General features: G+C 41.4%; 1 protein-coding gene and 1 long non-coding RNA gene across 2 annotated transcripts in view; both read left to right on the top strand.

Moving 5' to 3' along the window:
• The window catches only part of adgrg2a (adhesion G protein-coupled receptor G2a), a 28,181-nt gene extending 12,761 nt beyond the window's left edge, over positions 1–15,420 (top strand). Inside the window, exons 9-20 of the mRNA XM_061922450.1 lie at positions 2,766–2,922; positions 2,989–3,144; positions 4,607–4,729; positions 4,803–4,848; positions 4,933–5,036; positions 11,091–11,215; positions 11,285–11,553; positions 11,616–11,715; positions 14,336–14,622; positions 14,689–14,790; positions 14,855–14,971; positions 15,048–15,420. Of these exons, the coding sequence (XP_061778434.1) occupies positions 2,766–2,922; positions 2,989–3,144; positions 4,607–4,729; positions 4,803–4,848; positions 4,933–5,036; positions 11,091–11,215; positions 11,285–11,553; positions 11,616–11,715; positions 14,336–14,622; positions 14,689–14,790; positions 14,855–14,971; positions 15,048–15,136 (1,675 nt within the window). The 3' untranslated portion in view covers positions 15,137–15,420. The remainder of the gene's footprint in view (positions 1–2,765; positions 2,923–2,988; positions 3,145–4,606; positions 4,730–4,802; positions 4,849–4,932; positions 5,037–11,090; positions 11,216–11,284; positions 11,554–11,615; positions 11,716–14,335; positions 14,623–14,688; positions 14,791–14,854; positions 14,972–15,047) is intronic.
• Positions 15,421–18,230: 2,810 nt separating this feature from the next.
• LOC133569832 (uncharacterized) overlaps positions 18,231–20,857 on the top strand; it is a 39,785-nt gene continuing 37,158 nt past the window's right edge. Inside the window, exon 1 of the long non-coding RNA XR_009809930.1 lies at positions 18,231–18,366. This is a non-coding gene — a long non-coding RNA (uncharacterized LOC133569832). The remainder of the gene's footprint in view (positions 18,367–20,857) is intronic.

Below are 20,857 nucleotides of genomic sequence, written 5' to 3'. Positions count from 1 at the left end.
ACTACACCCCACCAACCAAGCCCCCAACACCCCATCTCCCGAATTCGGAGGTCTTAAGGTTGGCAAGTATTTACGGACCACAGAGAAACATATTTTTAGTGTTCTCTTAAGACTCAACACTCAACTCAACACCAAGCCAAACCGGAGTCAATGAAGAGAGCGTCGTTGTAAGCTTGACCTTTTACTTCATACACAATATGGTGATAAACTGAAAAGAACAAAGAGACACAAACACACTTATTGCCTCTGTACATATTTGTCCAAGACCCAAAATGTTGAAAGAGCTGTATTGGACCAAAAATACAAAAACAAATCTGTCTGGAGCCGCAAAAAATTAAAAGCCATATTACATACAGATAGTGTCATGAGATATAAATTGAATTAAGAGGACTTAAAGGAAACTAAATGAGCTCAAATATAACTACAAAAGAGGCATAGTAATGCAATATGTACATATAGCTAGCCTAAATAGCATGTTAGCATCGATTAGCTTACAATCATGCAGTGACCAAATATGTCTGATCAGCACTCCACATAAGTCAATAATATCAACAAAACTCACCTGTGTGCATTCAAGCACAACGTTAAAAGTTTGGTGGACAAAATGAGACAGAAAAATAAGTGGCATATAACAAGTCTTGGAAAGTCGGAGAAAGTCATACATGTAAACAAACTACGGTGAGTTCAAGAACCGCCAAAATTAGTAGGCCAAAACGGCGCTCGCCAAATACTCGAATCAGTGAAGCATGTTTAATACAAACAGTGTGCTTTATAGCAATTAGGGAGGTTTGTGTCATGTTTGTCCTCCTACAGAAACGAAAATAAAACAAAAAATATGTTTTTTTCCCCTCATCATTTCCATTTTTCATATATTTTTGAAAAAGCTCCAGAGAGCCACTAGGGCGGCGCTAAAGAGCTGCATGCGGCTCCAAAGCCGCGGGTTGCCGACCCCTGGTCCTAGATGACATATAAAATGTAACGGTGATGTCCAAAAATGTCCAGCAGAGGGAGACTCCCGTCTGCCTGAATGACTTCAACACATTGTATCCAATTCCACAATTATATTCAACATATCGGCACTATTACACTTTTTTAACGTGTCTGACATGTTGTTAACTTATTAAAGACAACTTACGGCATTGCTTCTTCGCCGCTTTGTGTAGGATGGCAACAGAAATTACTACAGAAGACCGTAACATGTATGACTTGCTTTCGAACGAATACCGGAAGTCAACCGACAAGAAGTAACTTAGCGGAAATGACATTATCTGACTGCTCTTTACGATACAGCATACACTAAATATAAACAACTTTAGCTCCAAATTAAAGCATTGCAGTCACTAATAATAAAATATTATCAAATAATTATGTATAGACTAGAGATGCGCTGTTTGCGGTCTCATCCGCGGAGTCCGCGGATAAACCGCGGGTCGGGCGGTTGACATGACGAAAAAATAGATTTTAATTAGATTCGGGCGGGTGGCGGTTGAACCATTCGGAAATATTTGATATACATGGTTCTGGGATAGGTATCCTTTACCATTCAAAGAGCCATTTATGACCCGTGTCACAAAGTGAAGAAGACGCAAACATTCTCTAGAATGACTGCCGGCAGTCACCCAGTCATAAGTATTAGGGCGTGCTATGAAACCATTGGCATTGTCGCCTTCTACAGCATGTATGATCTGCTTGTCAGTCCAGCAACATGTTGTGTGTGGCTTCTGCAGACACACGCACACGACTGCAAGGCATACTGGGGGACACAGAGTACATTAATGGTTGTGATATAAACAATTTTAACACTCTTAGTAATATGCGCCACGCTGTGAAGCCACGCCAAACAAGAATGACAAACACATTTCGGGAGAACATCCTCACAGTAACACAACATAAACGCAACACAGCAAATACCCAGAATCCTTTGCATCCATGACAAATCCTGACTATTTTATACACCCCGCTAGCAGCAAACCCCGGATGCAAAGGATTCCTGGGTATTTGTTGTGTTGTGTTTATGTTGTGTTACTGTGAGGATGTTCTCCCGAAATGTGTTTGTCATTCTTGTTTGGTGTGGCTTCACAGTGTGGCGCACATTACTAAGAGTGTTAAAATTGTTTATACCACAACCATCAGTGTACTCTGTATCACCCAGTATGCCTTTCAATCTTGTACGTGTGATTGAGGAAGCTGCATACAGCATGCTGATGGACTAACAATCGGTTCGCACATGTTGTTGAAGGTGTCAAAGGCAATGGCTTCACAGCACGCCCTTATTCTTGTCATCAGGATGAACACTATTGGATATCCGCGAGGACGTTAGCGGCTCCCAAAGTCTCCTTTACTCTGTGAAACGGGTTTTAATAGCTCTTTGAGTAGTAAAGGTGGCCAATCTCTGATGTATTTCAACGGGCGGGCGATTGCGGTTCTGATAAAATGTTGGTTCGGGTGGAGGGCGGGTGGATGACGACTTTGATGATGCAGTTGCGGATGATATAATTGCCTATCCGCCTACCTCTAGTATAGAATATTAACACTTGACTTCAGGACAAAACAATATATTTTTTGGTGGCCCAACAATGGTTAGGACGGACTGTATTAGTTAATGATAAGAAAAACGCCTGGTCAAACATTACAATATGACTTTTTTGGACGCGAGGAACAAATCCAAATTCAGATTCCCCAAAGAAAGACGGAATTGGCCACATTTTTGTGAATTTCACATGTCCCCGTTATCTGGTATGGATTCCTCCATGTGTTCTCTGCAGGATCATTCGCCTAGTGGAGGACTTGGGTCTGAAGCTGGTCGTAAGCGACGTGTCCGTGGTCCTCTCCTCTGGTTCACTTGTTCTGGCGGTGCAGAAAGTGGACGGCAGCAACTTTCCAGAAATGTTTGTCCACATCTACAACACTAAGGATGTTGAGGTAATTCAGACACCAAACACAACCACCAAAACCACTTCCTGTGCGTTCATCCTTTGGTGTTTGCAGCTCAGCGTTACCAGCAGGTCTAAATCCAGGAGAAGGGACTCCATCTTGGGGTCCGTGTACTTACCGTCTTCCCTCGCTGGGGCCTTGAATTCTGCTGAGAAAATGCAGGTCCAGAGGGTCCAGTTCACCTTCTACACCAAACCCATCTTGTTCCAGGTGCTTCATCCGAATGTAGATCTAAAATCCCAGACTAGGACAGGGGTCGGCAACCCAAAACGTTGAAAGATCCATATTGGACCAAAAATACAAAAAACAAATCTGTCTGGAACCTCAAAAACTGAAAGGCAGTATATAAGTCTTTTATGAAGGCAACACATGATGTAAGTGTCCATATTAGCTATTAAAGCCTACTATCAAAATGACTGTGTCACAGGCTGAAGCAAATCTTCATTGACAGAAATGGTGAAATTTAATATTTATTCTACACTTTCTTACAACATTAGAAACTATTAGTAAAGCAGATGCTACTCAGAAAGTGAGATAACTCAAGGAAATGACTGGCTTTCAATGGCTAAATGTATAGATGTGTGTCTCCAAGTTAAAGGAAACTTTTAATGCATTTATTACAACCTTTCGCAAGCTAGGTAATGTTTGCTGTGGTCTGGAACAACATGGCGCACAAACAACTATCAGAAATGCATCCAATATTACATACAGATGATGTGTCATGAGACACGCAAAACTAAATTATATACAAAGAGGATAAAATTAAAGGAAATTAAATGAGCTCAAATATAGCTACAAACAAGGAATAATGATGCAATATGTACTTACAGCTAGTCTAAATAGCATGTTGGCATCAATTCGCTTGCAGTCATGCACTGACCAAATATGCCTGATTAGCATACTTGCCAACCTTGAGACCTCGGAATTCGGGAGTTGGGGGGAGGCAGGGTTTGGTATTGTAGCATCCCGGAAGAGTTAGTGCTGCAAGGGGTTCTGGGTATTTGTTCTGTTGTGTTTATGTTGTGTTACAGTTTGGATGTTCTCCCGAAATGTGTTTGCCATTTTTGTTTGGTGTGGGTTCACAGTGTGGCGCATATTTGTAACAGTTTTAAAAGTTGTTTATACGGCCACCCTCAGTGTAAGCTGTATGGCTGTTGAATAAGTATGCCTCGCATACACAAATGTGTATATGTAAGCCGCATACACTATGTGACTGGGCCGGCACGCTGTTTGGATGGAGGAAAAGCGGACGTCACAACAGGTTGTAGAGGACGCTAAAGACAGTGCCTTTAAGGCACACCCCCAATAATGTCCGGGTGGAAATCGGGGGAAATTCGGGAGAATGGTTGCCCCGGGAGATTTTCGGGAGGGGCACTGAATTTCGGGAGTCTCCCGGGAAAATCGGGAGGGTTGGCAAGTATGCTGATTAGGACTCCACACAAGTCAGTAACATCAACAAAGCTCACATATGTGTATTCACGCACAGCATAAAACGTTTGGTGTTCAAAATTGAGACAAAGAAGGAGATGAAGATTTTACATGTAAACACACTGTTGCGTTTGTTTTTATTTTCCCCCCATCTTTTTCCATTTTCAATCCTTTTTCAAGAGGGTTGCTGACCCCCGGACTAGGCTAACCCCCGGACTAGGCTAACAGACTTGGTTTGTTACAGGACAACACGTTGAACAAACAGACTGTGGTCAGCCCGGTTCTGGCGTCCAGTGTCGCCAATTTGTCCGTAAGCAACCTGACTGAAAACGTGAGCTTCACCATCCAGAACCTTCATCCTGTCCACGTAAGCGTGCATCAAAGTCTTTTATCCTGACACCGAAACTCGACATTCTCTTTTCCTCTTTTGCTGGTGTCAGGCCAACTATGAGGTAACTTGTGCGTTTTGGGACTTCACCGGGAACGGTACAGTAAACACCCACATGTTGTACATTTAAGGTGGTTTTAAGGGGTTAATATTGATATATATGGTATATTTTTAAAATGTAGGCGGTGCAGGAGGTTGGAGCTCGGCAGGCTGCTTTGTGGTGAACTCCACTTCCTGGGGGACAACCTGCACATGCAACCATCTCACCTCCTTCGCCGTGCTGCTGGTCAGCCAATCTTATATCATCATTAAGTCAAAATAATGTCATATTTACATGGTTAAAATGGCTGGCAGAGTAATTATGAAGTTACAGGTTTTTTTCCTGCATACAATTTGAGTAGTGGTGTGGACCCAATAGGAATGAATAATGCAATGGAAATTGTATTAAATATGTATTATAGTTGAATTGAGTAGACGTGACGTGAATTTAATTAATTTACTTTAAAGTAAATTAAATTAAAATAAATGTAATGTAATTAATTTACTTTGAATTAAATTAAAATTACATTTGATTAATTTAGTTTAAAGAATATTGAATGTAAAGTGTTTTTAAATAAAGTAAATAAAAACATAACTTTAATGTAAAGTGCCATTCATCATTCCATTTTCTACCGCAATTACTGTTAAATTCAATTCAGTTAAGGTAAAGTAAAAGTACCACTGATAGTCACACACACACACACACACACACACACACACACACACACACACACACACACACACACACACACTAGGTGTGGTGAAATTACCCTCTGCATTTGACCCATCCCCTTGTTCCACCTGCTGGGAGGTGAGGAAGTAATGTATTTTAAATTCAAGGATAGTAAATTCAAGTAAATTAAATTCAAGTAAATTAAGTTAAAGTAATGTACTAATGTACTGTAAATTAACACTAAATTGGCCCTAGGGTGTGTATGTTGTCTAACTTACCTTAAAGTCAAGTAAATTTAAAGTAAAGTTAAATTAAATTAAATCAAATACATTTACTTTAAAGACAATTTTATTATTCTACCTAAAATAAAATACATTTAAAGTAAATTTTTTTAATGACTTTAGCTTAAAGTAAATTAATTTTAAAGTTAATTTGAACATAGAGTACTGTAAAGTTAAATAAATTACATATATATGTATAAATATACTATATATATATATATATACATGTATATACTTTAAGTAACTTTAAAGTAAACACAATTAAAATAAATGTATTTAAAATAAATTTGATTTAATTAATTTAGTTTAAAGTATATTATATGTAAAGTAATTTAAAATAAAGTAAATATAAATCATTTTAATGTAAAGTGAACCAAAGTAAATCAAATTAAGTTAAAGTAATATATTTTGAATTCAAGCAAATTAAATTTGTATTAAAGTTAAATTAAATTAAATCAAATAAATTTACTTTAAAGACAATTTTATTAATCCACCTAAAGTAAAGTAAATTTAAAGTAAATTTAATTCAATTAATTTACCTTAAAGTGAATTAATTTTAAAGTTAATTTGAACATAGAGTACTGTAAAGTAAAATAAATTACATATATACATATATATATATATATACATATGTATATATATATATTAATATACTTTAAGTAACTTTAAAGTAAACACAATTAAAATAAATGTATTTAAATTAAAATACATTTGATTTAATTAATTTAGTTTAAAGTATATTATATGTAAAGTAATTTAAGATAAAGTAAATACAAATAACTTTAATGTGAAGTGAACTTAAGTAAATCAAATTAAGTTAAAGTAATATATTTTAAATTCAAGGATATTAAATTCAAGTAGATTAAGTTAAGATAATGTACTTTAAATCAAAGTAAATTAATTTATTTTAAAGTAAGGAACATTAAATTGAATATACTTACCTCAAAGTAAAGTCAATTTAAAGTAAATTAAATTAAATTAAATAATTTTACTTCAAAATACATTCATTTTTAAGTGAATTTGAACATGTAGTACTGTAGTTCAAAAATAAATTTAATTAATATACTTAATAATGTAAAGTAAATGAAATTGAATTAATTTACTCTAAAGTAAATTAAATTAGTACATTTATTAAAGTGAAGTAGATGTATTTGAATTAATTTACTTTAACAATGTATTATTATAATTAATATACTTTAAGTAAATTCAAAGTAAATTAAATGTAATTGATTTACTTTTTAAAGTAAATTAAATACAAGTAATTTCATGGAGATCAAATGTAATTAATTTAAAGTAAATCGTGTGAAATGTTATTCCATCCATCTTCTTCCGCTTATCCGAGGTCGGGTCGCGGGGGCAACAGCCTAAGCAGGGAAACCCAGACTTCCCTTTCTCCAGCCACTTCGTCTAGCTCTTCCCGGGGGATCCCGAGGCGTTCCCAGGCCAGCCGGGAGACATAGTCTTCCCAATGTGTCCTGGGTCTTCCCCGTGGCCTCCTACCGGTTGGACGTGCCCTAAACACCTCCCTAGGGAGGCGTTCGGGTGGCATCCTGACGGTATCCAATTCCCTTGGCTCTATCTGGAACCGGGTGGCCAGGGCAAGTCACTCGGGGCGGCCCAGACACAAGCTGTTGAAGGTGAGCCCGCGGGGGCGGGCTCACAGGGAAACTCGTGTGCAGGGCGGTCGCACGGGGGAACTTGTATGTGTCTGGGCCGCCCCGAGTGACTTGCCCTGGCCACCCGGTTCCAGATAGAGCCAAGGGAATTGGATACCGTCAGGATGCCACCCGAACGCCTAGGGAGGCGTTCGGGTGGCATCCTGACGGTATCCAATTCCCTTGGCTCTATCTGGAACCGGGTGGCCAGGGCAAGTCACTCGGGGCGGCCCAGACACAAGCTGTTGAAGGTGAGCCCGCGGGGGCGGGCTCACAGGGAAACTCGTGTGCAGGGCGGTCGCACGGGGGAACTTGTATTATCTGGCTCCTCTCGATGTGGAGGAGCAGCGGCTTTACTTTGAGTTCCTCCCGGATGGCAGAGCTTCTCACCCTATCTCTAAGAGAGAGCCCCGCCACACGGCGGAGGAAACTCATTTCGGCCGCTTGTACCCATGATCTTATCCTTTCGGTCATGACCCAAAGCTCATGACCATAGGTGAGGATGGGAACGTAGATCGACCGGTAAATTGAGAGCTTTGCCTTCCGGCTCAGCTCCTTCTTCACCACAACGGATCGGTACAACGTCCGCATTACTGAAGAAGCTGCACCGATCCGCCTGTCGATCTCACGATCCACTCTTCCCTCACTCGTGAACAAGACTCCTAGGTACTTGAACTCCTCCTCTTGGGGAAGGGTCTCCTCCCCAACCCGGAGATGGCATTCCACCCTTTTCCGGGCGAGAACCATGGGCTCGGACTTGGAGGTGCTGATTCTCATTCCGGTCGCTTCACACTCGGCTGCAAACCGATCCAGTGAGAGCTGAAGATCCCGGTCAGATGAAGCCATCAGGACCACGTCATCTGCAAAAAGCAGAGACCTATTCCTGCGGTCACCAAACCGGAACCCCTCAACGCCTTGACTGCGCCTAGAAATTCTGTCCATAAAAGTTATGAACAGAATCGGTGACAAAGGACAGCCTTGGCGGAGTCCAACCCTCACTGGAAATGGGTTCGACTTACTGCCGGCAATGCGGACCAAGCTCCGGCACTGATCGTACAGGGAGCAGACCGCCACAATAAGACAGTACGATACCCCATACTCTGAGCACTCCCCACAGGACTTCCCGAGGGACACGGTCGAATGCCTTCTCCAAGTCCACAAAGCACATGTAGACTGGTTGGGCAAACTCCCATGCACCCTCAAGAACCCTGCCGAGAGTATAAAGCTGGTCCACAGTTCCACGACCAGGACGAAAACCACAATGTTCCTCCTGAATCCGAGGTCTGACTATCCGGCGTAGCCTCCTCTCCAGTACACCTGAATAAACCTTACCGGGAAGGCTGAGGAGTGTGATCCCACGATAGTTGGAACACACCCTCCGGCCCCCCTTCTTAAAGAGAGGAACCACCACCCCGGTCTGCCAATCCAGAGGTACCGCCCCCAATGTCCATGCGATGCTGCAGACTCTTGTCAACCAAGACAGCCCCACGGCATCCAGAGCCTTAAGGAACTCCGGGCGGGTCTCGTCCACCCCCGGGGCCTTGCCACCGAGGAGCTTTTTTACTACCTCAGCGACCTCAGCCCCAGAAATAGGAGAGTCCACCACAGATTCCCCAGGCACTGCTTCCTCATAGGAAGACGTGTTGGTGGGATTGAGGAGGTCTTCGAAGTATTCCTTCCACCGATCCACAACATCCGCAGTTGAGGTCAGCAGAACACCATCCGCACCATACACGGTGTTGATGGCCCACTGCTTCCCCTTCCTGAGGCGGTGGACGGTGATCCAGAATCGCTTTGAAGCCGTCCGGAAGTCGTTTTCCATGGCTTCCCCGAACTCCTCCCATGTCCGAGTATTTGCCTCAGCGACCACTGAAGCCGCACACCGCTTGGCCTGTCGGTACCTGTCCACTGCCTCCGGAGTCCTATGAGCCAAAAAGACCCAATAGGACTCCTTCTTCAGCTTGACTGCATCCCTCACCGCTGGTGTCCACCAAGGAGTTTTAGGATTGCCGCCCCGACAGGCACCAACTACCTTGCGGCCACAGCTCCGATCAGCCGCCTCGACAATAGAGGTGCGGAACATGCTCCACTCGGACTCAAAGTCCAGCACCTCCCTCGTGACATGTTCAAACTTCTTCCGGAGGTGGGAATTGAAACTTTCTCTGACAGGAGACTCTGCCAGACGTTCCCAGCAGACCCTCACAATGCGTTTGGGCCTGCCAGGTTGGTCCGGCATCCTCCCCCACCATCGCAGCCAACTCACCACCAGGTGGTGATCGGTAGAAAGCGCCGCCCCTCTCTTCACCCGAGTGTCCAAAACATAAGGCCGCAAATCCGATGACACAACTACAAAGTCGATCATGGAACTGTGGCCTAGGGTGTCCTGGTGCCAAGTGCACATATGGACACCCTTATGTTTGAACATGGTGTTTGTTATGGACAATCCGTGACGAGCACAAAAGTCCAATAACAAAACACCACTCGGGTTCAGATCCGGGCGGCCATTCTTCCCAATCACGCCTCTCCAGGTTTCACTGTTGTTGCCAACATGAGCGTTGAAGTCCCCCAGTAGGACAAGGGAATCACCCGGGGGAGCACTTTCCAGTAGTCCCTCGAGTGTACCCAAAAAGGGTGGGTACTCTGAACTGCTGTTTGGTGCGTAAGCACAAACAACAGTCAGGACCCGTGCCCCCACCCGAAGGCGGAGGGAGGCTACCCTTTCGTCCACTGGGTTGAACTCCAACGTGCAGGCTTAAGCCAGGGGGAAACCAGAATTGCCACCCCAGCCCGTCGCCTCTCACTGCCGGCAAAGCCAGAGTGGAAGAGGGTCCAATCCCTCTCGAGAGAAGTGGTTCCAGAGCCCTTGCTGTGCGTCGAAGTGAGTCCGACTATATCCAGCCGGAACTTCTCCACTTCGCGCACTAGCTCAGGCTCTTTTTTCCCCCCCAGTGAGGTGACGTTCCACGTCCCAAGAGCTAGCTTCTGTAGCCAAGGATCGGACCGCCAAGTGCCCTGCCTTCGGCTTCCGCCCAGCTCACATTGCACCCGACCTCTATGGCCCCTGCTATGGGCGGTGAGCCCATTCGAGGGGTGACCCACGTTGCCTCTTCGGGCTGTGCCCGGCCGGGCCCCATGGGAACAGGCCCGGCCACCAGGCGCTCGCCATCGTGCCCCACTTCCGGGCCTGACTCCAGAGGGGGGCCCCGGTGACCCGCGTCCGGGCGAGGGAAATCTGGGTCCATGTTTTGTCTTCTTCATAGAGGTCTTCGAGCTGCTCTTTGTCTGATCCCTCACCTAGAACCGGTTTGCCTTGGGAGACCCTACCAGGGGGCATAAAGCCCCCGGACAACATAGCTCCTAGGATCACTGGGACACGCAAACTCCTCTACCACGATAAGGTGGCAGCTCAGAACGTGAAATGTTATTAATTTAATTAAATTGAAACAAATTTATTTACTGTAAAGTAAAGTAACATTTTATTTGGTTAGGCTTTGTCAAGGTATGGATTTGCAACTTTTTGGCAATATATATCTCCCCCTGTGGTTTGGAGTGTGTAAGTTAAAACAAATCCATCTAAATTAAATAAGGTTATGGCATTTATTAAGATCTGGATTTTTAGCATTAATATATATTTTCTGATATTGTTTTCTTCAATTATCAGTGAACGTTACCATCTTTTTGTCCTGACCCAGGATCTCTCCAGAGAGGGCGTAAGCGATCCCCGGCAGGCACAAATTCTCACCTTCATCACGTATATTGGCTGCGGACTTTCAGCTGTTTTTCTCGCCGCCACCTTGTTGACTTACCTTTCGTTCGAGTGAGACACTTTCATAAACACCCCGTTATTCATTCCCGCTTCTATTCCAACGCCGACGTTCCTCTGCAGGAAATTGTTGCGAGACATTCCAGCCAAGATTCTGGTCCAGCTCTGCTTCTCCCTCCTCTTCCTCAACCTGGTCTACCTGCTGGACGGCTGGCTGGCGCTCTACCCGGCCGGCGGCCTTTGCATCAGCACCGCCTTCTTCCTGCACTACTTCCTGCTCACCTCCTTCACCTGGGCGGGGCTGGAGGCGCTGCACATGTACCTGAGTATCGTTCAGGTGTTCACGCCCTACCTCAGCCGATACATGCTCAAGTTCTCCCTCGTAGGCTGGGGTATGCGCACTACTTAACGTGTTTCCTCTTCGGACCAAAAAGTAACAACCTGATGTGTTCAGGCGCTCCGGTTGTCGTGGTGACGGTGGTGATCTCGGTGGACAAAGACAACTATGGTCTGGTGACGTATGGAAGGTACACAGACGGCACCTCAGATGACTTGTAAGTAACATTTCTTGTGTATCCTCTTAAAAATCCGATATAATATTACTTGGAACCATTTGAAATATATCTCACAATAGAATATTGGAAGTGTGTTGCCCAAAATCTAGTCTCGAGGCCGTTTTGTGTGTACCGTATTTCGGACTATAAGGCGCACTTTTTTCCCCTCAAAACTCGACAGGGTGCCTAAAAATCCGCAAAATGTACGGAGTAATTTTGGTTGTGCTTACCGACCTCGAAGCAACTTTATTTGGTACCTAGTGTAATGATAAGTCTGACCAGTAGATGGCAGTCAAACATAAGAGATACGTGCATACTTGCCAACCCTCCCGGATTTTACGGGAGACTCCCGAAATTCAGCGCCTCTCCCGAAAACCTCCCGGGACAAATTTTCTCCCGAAAATCTCCCGAAATTCAGGCGAAGCTGGAGGCCACGCCTCCTCCAGCTCAATGCGGACCTCAGTGACGTGTACAAAGAGCGTGTCTGCCCAATGACGTCATAACTGTGGAATGATCGAGGGCAAGTTCTTGGTTTCTTATGTGGGTTTATTGTTAGGCAATTTCATTATCGTCTTCCCAGCGCGGTAAAACAACCCACAACATCAGAAGTCGGAATTTATCTACTTAAAGCATTTCGTCTGCCAAACAGCAATGTGTTGTGACACTCTTAAAGAGGACAATACTGCCATCTAGTGTACATGCATATGGTTAGAAAAACAAAGATGGAATATTCAACCCTCAACTCAACAATGAGTAGATGAGTGTTATGCGTGTGTAAATGTGTAAATAAATGAACACTGAAATTCAAGTATTTGTTTTATTTATATATCTATATCTATCCATCTATCTATCCATCTATCTATCTATCTATCTATCTATCTATATATATATCTATATATATATATATAAATATATATAGATAGATAGATAGATATGGATATGGATATGGATATATAAACAAAAGAAATACTTGAATTTCAGTGTTAATTTATTATATATATATATATAATAAAATGAATATATATATATGCACAAAATAAACCACATGATGTTAGGCGGAAGATGGTAGATTTAAGAACTACCACAACAGGTGCGATGGCGGAAGAAGGCTGCAGCAGAAAAGGGTCCCCAGTCGTCTTGGACCTCATGCCACTGGACCCTGACCCGATTCTGTCAAGGATCGTGTGGTGACCGTCTGTGCACCAGTCTCCCCACGTTAAACTAAGTCACGCACAGGCATCCTCCATTAAGGGATACACCCCTACCAGGAGGATCGTCATACTCGCTCGAGTGACCGCCGATGATGAGAACATTACACACGGCGCTCAAAAAGCTATCAAAATGTTTTAGTACAACTTTGGTAACCTATGATGGATTGTGCTGTGCTTTAACACTGGAGTATTATTTTGGTGTGTGTATGAGGTAAGACATATTATCTGGCGTTTTGTTTCGCAATATTATGTAAAATCAACTTTTCTTACATTCTGGTACGTGCTGATCTGTATTTGGGATCTGCATAAATCCTGAAAAATTGCGCGCCTCCGCCTTTGTGGTCGATTCCGACACCCTAGTCGATAAGCTTCTTCTTTTTCTCTATGACATTCATCCTCCACTGTTGCCATTTCTAATATAAAGTTGTGTAAAGTTCTTGCATATATCTGTCAGTAAACTCGCCATAAAAGAGCTAAAACATACCGGTGTAGTGAGTTTACATTATTCACCCAAGGAACTTTTGTTATTAGACGTTATCGGACATTTTTCACGGGGAACGTTGTTGTTGTTGTTTCCGGATGAGGAGATGCTCTGTTATTTTATCTTAGTTTATTAAGGATCCCCATTAGTCTACACCGCAGTGGAGACTATTCTTCCTGGGGTCCAGGCAAAAAACATCACACAACCACAAAACAAAAGATTAAAATGCAGTACAACATGATCCAATAATAAATTGTCATAATACAAAAATAGCAACAACAGAGAACCAAAAAATACTAATAACTTTTGTTACATAATAATGTTCATACCAAAGATAAAAATAGCAATATAAAAATAGATATACTGTATACATTTTTGCAAAAATAAAACAAAGAACCAATGGCCTAAAATATACACAGTGTACCAGAGACAAACAATAAGTGACGAAAAAGTATAATCCATCCATTTTCTGCTGCTTATCCCATAATCAATAAAATACTCAATAGTCAATAAAAACAGTCATGACTTTAGGTACAATCTAGAATAATCTCTTTACGCAATACTTCTCCTTTTAGTCTATTCTTAAAGCCCACTATGCTGGTGATTGATAGCAGATATTGTGGAAGTCCATTGATTTAAGTAAAGTCAGAATGTCATTGTAACAGTTAGCTCCATCTTTTGACACTTCTTCCACTTCCATCCTTGCACGCTACACCGCTACAAAAAAGATGACGAGGAGAAGACGCAAAAAATAACAATGTTTTCAAGTTCGAACGTTAAATATCTTGCCTTTGCAGTTCAATATAGGTAGAAGAGGATTTGCAAATAATTGTATTCTGTTTTATTTACCATTTACACAACGTGCCAATTTCACTGGTTTTGGGTTTTGTATTTGAAAAATGAGATGTTGATGTTTGTGTGTCTCCAGCTGTTGGCTGCGCAGCGACACGGCCTTCTACGTGGGCGTGGTGACCTACTTCCTGCTCATCTTCACATCGTGCCTGCTGGTCTTCGCCGTGGTCATGGTCCAGCTGTCCCGCATCAAGAGACAGAACCCGCACAACCAGTCCCCTCACAGAGGCCTGGTCACCGACCTGCGCAGCGTGGTCGGCCTGGTGGTTCTGCTGGGCCTGGCTTGGGGGTTCGCGCTGTTGGCCTGGGGGCCGCTCCACCTGCCCTTTGTTTACCTCTTCACCATCTCCAACTCCCTGCAAGGTGGCGCCACAAACACACCTCTGCGAGTTTGGCGACTTCATCAACATACTTTGAATTTTTTGGCAGGCTTCTTGGTCTTCGTGTTCCATTGCGCCTGCAAGGAGAACGTGCGGAGGCAATGGAGAACCTACCTGTGCTGTGGCCGCCTGCGATTGGCCAAAAATTCAGGTAATTTCACGCATCAGGTTCAGAAAGTATACAGCAGAAAAATTGGAAGTGTGGTGTGGCGCAGAATGGAGTCGGACGGCCACGCGGAACAGAAACTTTTCGGCGACGACCTCATCTGCGTTGGCCCCTCGCCAGCTTTCCTCACGAAGCTCGTCTGTCGCCAGCAACATCACCAGCAGCAGTAGGATTGTTTTTTTTTTTATCGTATCCACAAAGTCAATATTTTGGACTTGGAACGCTCCTTGTCGTCCTCACAGGTTCTGTGTTTGTGGACAGCGGCCTGTCCGATGGTTCCAGCAGTGACGTCATCCTCAATGAGCTTCACAGACAGACGGCGTCGCTTTAAGGCCACGCCCACCTTTCATGACTGTTATTGCTGCTTTGCTACTAACGATGTTGTGTTTCTATAATACATTTGGATCTCAGTATTTTTACAGGGGAGCTTTTCTATTTTGAAAACCACGTGGTTTGTTTTACTTGGTTTATAAAGAACAGTTTTTTCTGCAACACAAGAGTACAACGTATCTAAAAAAAATGTTTGGAATAAATATATGAGACCCTGCCCCAAGTGGAGGAGTTCAAGTACCTAGGAGTCTTGTTCACGAGTGAGGGAAGAGTGGATCGTGAGATCGACAGGCGGATCGGTGCGGCGTCTTCAGTAATGCGGACGTTGTACCGATCCGTTGTGGTGAAGAAGGAGCTGAGCCGGAAGGCAAAGCTCTCAATTTACCGGTCGATCTACGTTCCCATCCTCACCTATGGTCATGAGCTTTGGGTCATGACCGAAAGGATAAGATCACGAGTACAAGCGGCCGAAATGAGTTTCCTCCGCCGTGTGGCCGGGCTCTCCCTTACAGATAGGGTGAGAAGCTCTGTCATCTGGGAGGAACTCAAAGTAAAGCCGCTGCTCCTCCACATCGAGAGGAGCCAGATGAGGTGGTTCGGGCATCTGGTCAGGATGCCACCCGAACGTCTCCCTAGGGAGGTGTTTAGGGCACGTCCAACCGGTAGGAGGCCACGGGGAAGACCCAGGACACGTTGGGAAGACTATGTCTCCCGGCTGGCCTGGGAACGCCTCGGGATCCCCCGGGAAGAGCTAGACGAAGTGGCTGGGGAGAGGGAAGTCTGGGTTTCCCTGCTTAGGCTGTTGCCCCCGCGACCCGACCTCGGATAAGCGGAAGATGATGGATGGATGGATATGGGATAAGTGGTAGAAATGGAAGGATGGGTGGGTTTTTATTCAGTGTCTGTTGTGTTTTAGAATTGGTAGATGTTTTTTACTGCTCATTTTGTTTTATTTTAAAAGATAACGTTATTTTTAATTGCGTTTGATTGCTAATGACTTGTATTTTGTTTTAAAATATTATTTTCTTTTGTTTTATCTTTTAATTTTTTATTTTTTATTGTTAATTTATAAAAAAAAAACTTTGTTATTTTTAGTTAGATTAATTTGTTTTTTTTTGTTCATTTTTTTCATTTTGAAGTCGTTTTAGTTACTCACTTTTTGTAAAAAAAATTTTAGTTATTTCTGAATTTGTTTTTGTCATTTAAATTTCTTAAACTGTTCATTAATTAAAGACCAAATGCATTTTTTAAATAATTTTTTCCCCCCTAAATTATTTGATTTGTAATTACGTTTTTGAATTTTACATTATTGTATCGTGTAATTTATTTTGAAATCGTTTTAATTACTTTATTTTGTTTTTATATTTTAACTATTTCTAAATTTGTTTTTTAATAATTCATTTGACCAAAAAACCCCGCATTATCTTGTAATTTAAATATTATTTTTTAATATACCTGCTACTTTAATATACTTTTATTTTCTAGATTTTCTAGTTTGAAGTATTTTTGGGAAAAACATAATTGGTATTTTTTATTAGTATTTTAGTTTTAGGCCAATTGTTTATTTCAAAGTATTTTCTTTTTTAAAAAGTATATTTAAATATTGAATTATTTTCCTATTTTCGTCTATTGTTTTTTGCTTGGGTTTGGGTTGAACGTTAAAATGTAATTTATTTTGAAATCGTTTTAATTACTTATTTCGTTGTTATATTTGAATATTTTTTATATTTGTTTTTTAATAATTCATTTGACCAAAAAAACCCCGCATTATCTTGTAATTTTTATTTTTTTTTAGAATATACTTGCTACTTTTAACATAGTTTTATTTTCTAAATATTTTTTTAATCATCTTTATTTAAAGCTGTTTTACGTATTTTTTTAGTATTTTAATTCTAGGCCAATTGTTTATTTCAAAGTATTTTCTTTTTTAAAAAGTATATTTATATTTAATTATTTTCCTATTTTTGTCATTTGTTTTTTGCTTGGGTTGAACGTTAAAATGTAATTTATTGTCTTTTATGATTTTGATAAACATTTCTTAGTTATTTGATGTATTTAACTTTAATAATAAGACAGAAAATACTATTTATATACTATTTTTCACATGTGGACGAGTTATGTTTTCGTTTGCAGTTCCGACATTCTCCACTAGATGTCAGTGTAAGACCTCGTTCTATCCCGACATTTTGAAGCCATTATTCCATCAGAAATTAATCTCTCATCAGTATTTATTTATTTCATTTAGAAGTGAAGATTACTGCAGCAACGCAGCCTCAAAAGACAGCCGCGCATTAAAAAAAAAAGGTTAATATACATTTGATTTATCGGAGAAGGTTTTCCCGCCATAATTCCCCGCTAAAGTTCAATAAAGGCCTGAATTATAATTGCGTCCTTATGGCGGCCATCAGCATTTAATCCGGGTCAAACTGAAAGGACCTTTATGGCCTTGGGAGAAAGCTAATAGTCGGCGTGCTTTTCTGAAGGCTGGAGAAATAAGAATAAAAAAAGTTTAATCAAGAGAGCGGTGGTCGTCATGGCAACAATAACAACACCCATAAATCATGTGGCGAACTTGACTTGTAAGCCACGGCCCTTTTGTCCCTTTCGCCTTCGTGGGCTCCTCAGCGGCCCTCTGGAGGGTCCTGCTGTCGGCACAGAGCTCCCAAGCGCCAACAAGAGTCTTATTATCGGATGTTGCTGTCTCCGCAGCAGCAATGAAGAAAACAAATTGAAGCCTCCGCGATCGGATCGATGACGCAAAGTGCTCAATCAGACGCTAAATTGATTGAAGGGATTCACCGAGTCAGCGGGAAGACCCACGCAACGTGGGAAAATCCAATTATTATTATTATAATGATCCCGCCCAGCAGGCACAAGCATCAACACAACGTTGATAACTTGTTGAATTAAGTCCCCGACGTTCATAATTGGTGAAAATAAATAAATACAATATAAGTTCATATTGTACACATACTGTGATTAAACATTTATTTATTTGGGTTAATTCATGCTTGTTTATGTTAACTTTATTTTTTGTTACAAACCCATGTAAATTGAAAAGGGAACATATTTTTTTGTTCCGGTTTGGTCACGTTGTTGGGCGGGGGACAATTATTATGTGACGGAATTAGGGAAGCGGCATGAGACAACACGTGTGTGATGTGGAAGATGTAAATGGAGTCTCGGATTGAAAGTAAACTTTATTCCATTGGAGTTTATGAGGCCATTAAGGTATGATTATTTATTTTTGTTCCCTATTATTATTTTTTTTTTTTATGTGGGCATGGATCATGCATAAAGTAGCAAAATATGACTTGGTTGTAGACCAGGGGTGTCAAACGTACGGCCCGAGGGCCGGATCAGGTCCGCAAACAGGTTTTATCCGGCCCACGGGATGAGTTTACTAAGTAAAAAAAATATACCTGAAATTTTTGAATGAAAGAAACTGCTGTTTTATATGTGACCACTAGATGTCGCAATAGCAATTCTTTGTATCTCTGTAGATCATGGGTGTCAAACTCTGGCCCGCGGGCCAAATTTGGCCCGCCGTGTAATTTCATTTGGCCCTTGAGGCAATATCAAATTAAACATTAGAGTTGGCCCGCCGCTGTAACACCGCATTCACCGCTAATACTCATACTTGTAAACCTTCCCAATTTTCTCGGGAGACTCCCGAAGTTCAGTGCCCCTCTCGATTTCCACCTGGACAATAATATTGGGGGCGGGCCGTAAAAGCGCTGCTTTTGGCGTTCTCAACATGTCGCCACGTCCGCTTTTCTTCCATAAAAACAGTGTGCCGGCCCGCTCACATAATATATGCGGCTCATACACACACACAAGTGTATGCCACGCATACCTAGTCAACAACCATACAGGTCACACTGAGGGTGGCCGTATAAACAAGGTTAACACTGTTACAAATATGCGCCACACTGTGAACCCACAGCAAACAAGAATGCGAAACTTGTTTCGGGAGAACATCCGCACCGTAACACAACCGGACAAATACCCAGAATCCCTTGCATCACTAACTCTTCCGGGGCGCTACAATATACACCCCCGCTACCACCAAACCCCGCCCCAACTCGAACCCGCCGCCGAAAAAAGGTATTAAATTTGTGTTTTTATTTTATTTGATATGCCATTGATATTTTTTTATTATTATTATTTGAAACTGGATTTTGCATGTCACTAGAAAGTTATATAAGTCTTGCTTGGTCAATATTCAATGCAAAACTTGTTTGGGTCCCTATTAAAGGGTTAATTTGTTCAACCTCGGCCCGCAGCTTTGTTCAGTTTTAAATTTTGGCCCACTCTGTACTTGAGTTTGACACCACAGCTGTAGATGATGCTACTTTTGTACAAAATCAACCAAATGATGTTAGTACATCAGTCGAGTAAAAATGATCAAACTACATAAATAACATCCTGTAATTTGATTTTGATATGTTTTTTTGATCTTGATATATTGAAAATTAACACCAATGAGTTGACTCATGAACATTATCACTAGGGGTGTGGGAAAAAATCGATTCGAATACGAATCGCGATTCTCACGTTTTGCGATTCAGAATTGATTCTCTTTTTTTTAAATTTTTTTATTATTATTATTTTTTTTTTTTATCAATCCAATAAACCAATAAGCAGTAATACCATAACAATGCAATCCAATTCCAAAACCGAACCTGACCCAGCAACACTCAGAACTGCAATAAACAGAGCAATTGAGAGGAGACACAAACACGACACAGAACAAACCAAAAGTAGTGAAACAAAAATGAATATTATCAACAACAGTATCAATTTTAGTTATAATTTCAGCATAGCAGTGATTAAAAATTCCTCATTGGCATTATCATTAGACATTTTTGTGGAATCTTATAAGCTTGACAACACACTGTGTCCAATGTTTTCACAAAGATAAAATAAGTCATATTTTTGGTCCGTTTGATAGTTAAAACAAATTTACATTATTGCAATCAGTTAATAAAACATTGTCCTTTACAATTATAAAAGCTTTTTTTTTCTTTAAATCTACTACTCTGCTAGCATGTCAGCAGACTGAGGTAGATCCTGTTGAAATCCTATGTATTGAATGAATACAGAATCGTTTTGAAACGGAAAAATATCGTTTTTTAATCGAGAATCACGTTGAATCGAAAAAATCGATATAAAATCAAATCGCGACCCCCAAGAATCGATATTGAATCAAATCGTGGGACAGATTCGCAGCCCTAATTATCACATAATCTATTCAGAAAATATAAATAATGACAAATAAAGTATATACAATTAACAGCAACAGGTAATTGTGAAAATAAAGGTATCAAGGAAAATGATCAAACTACATAAATAAAATACTGTTATTTCAATTTGATATACGTTTGTTATCTTGATAGATTGAAAATTTACTCCAATGAGTTGACTGGTAAACATCACATAATTTATGAATAACGACAAAAAAAAGATCGAATACTATTAACCGCAACATGTGTTTAAAAAAACCCCAACAACATTATGATTTGTGCAATATCAGAATGTGCTTATTCTATTTTTAAACAAAGAAAACAATCTGAAGTTGTCTTTATTTTTTAGTTATCGTGCCATGACTTTACCAGTCCAGCCCACTTGGCAGTAGATTTTTCCCCATGTGGCCCCCCCATCTAAAATTAGTTTGACACCCTTGGTGTAGACCGATAAAATTAGCTAAAAAAAAAGAAAA

The sequence above is a fragment of the Nerophis ophidion genome, linkage group LG15 (genome assembly GCF_033978795.1).
Source record: "Nerophis ophidion isolate RoL-2023_Sa linkage group LG15, RoL_Noph_v1.0, whole genome shotgun sequence".
Taxonomy (NCBI): Eukaryota; Metazoa; Chordata; class Actinopteri; order Syngnathiformes; family Syngnathidae; genus Nerophis; species Nerophis ophidion.
Note: the sequence above shows the minus strand (reverse complement) of the source record. Positions and strands in the feature narration are given on the sequence as shown.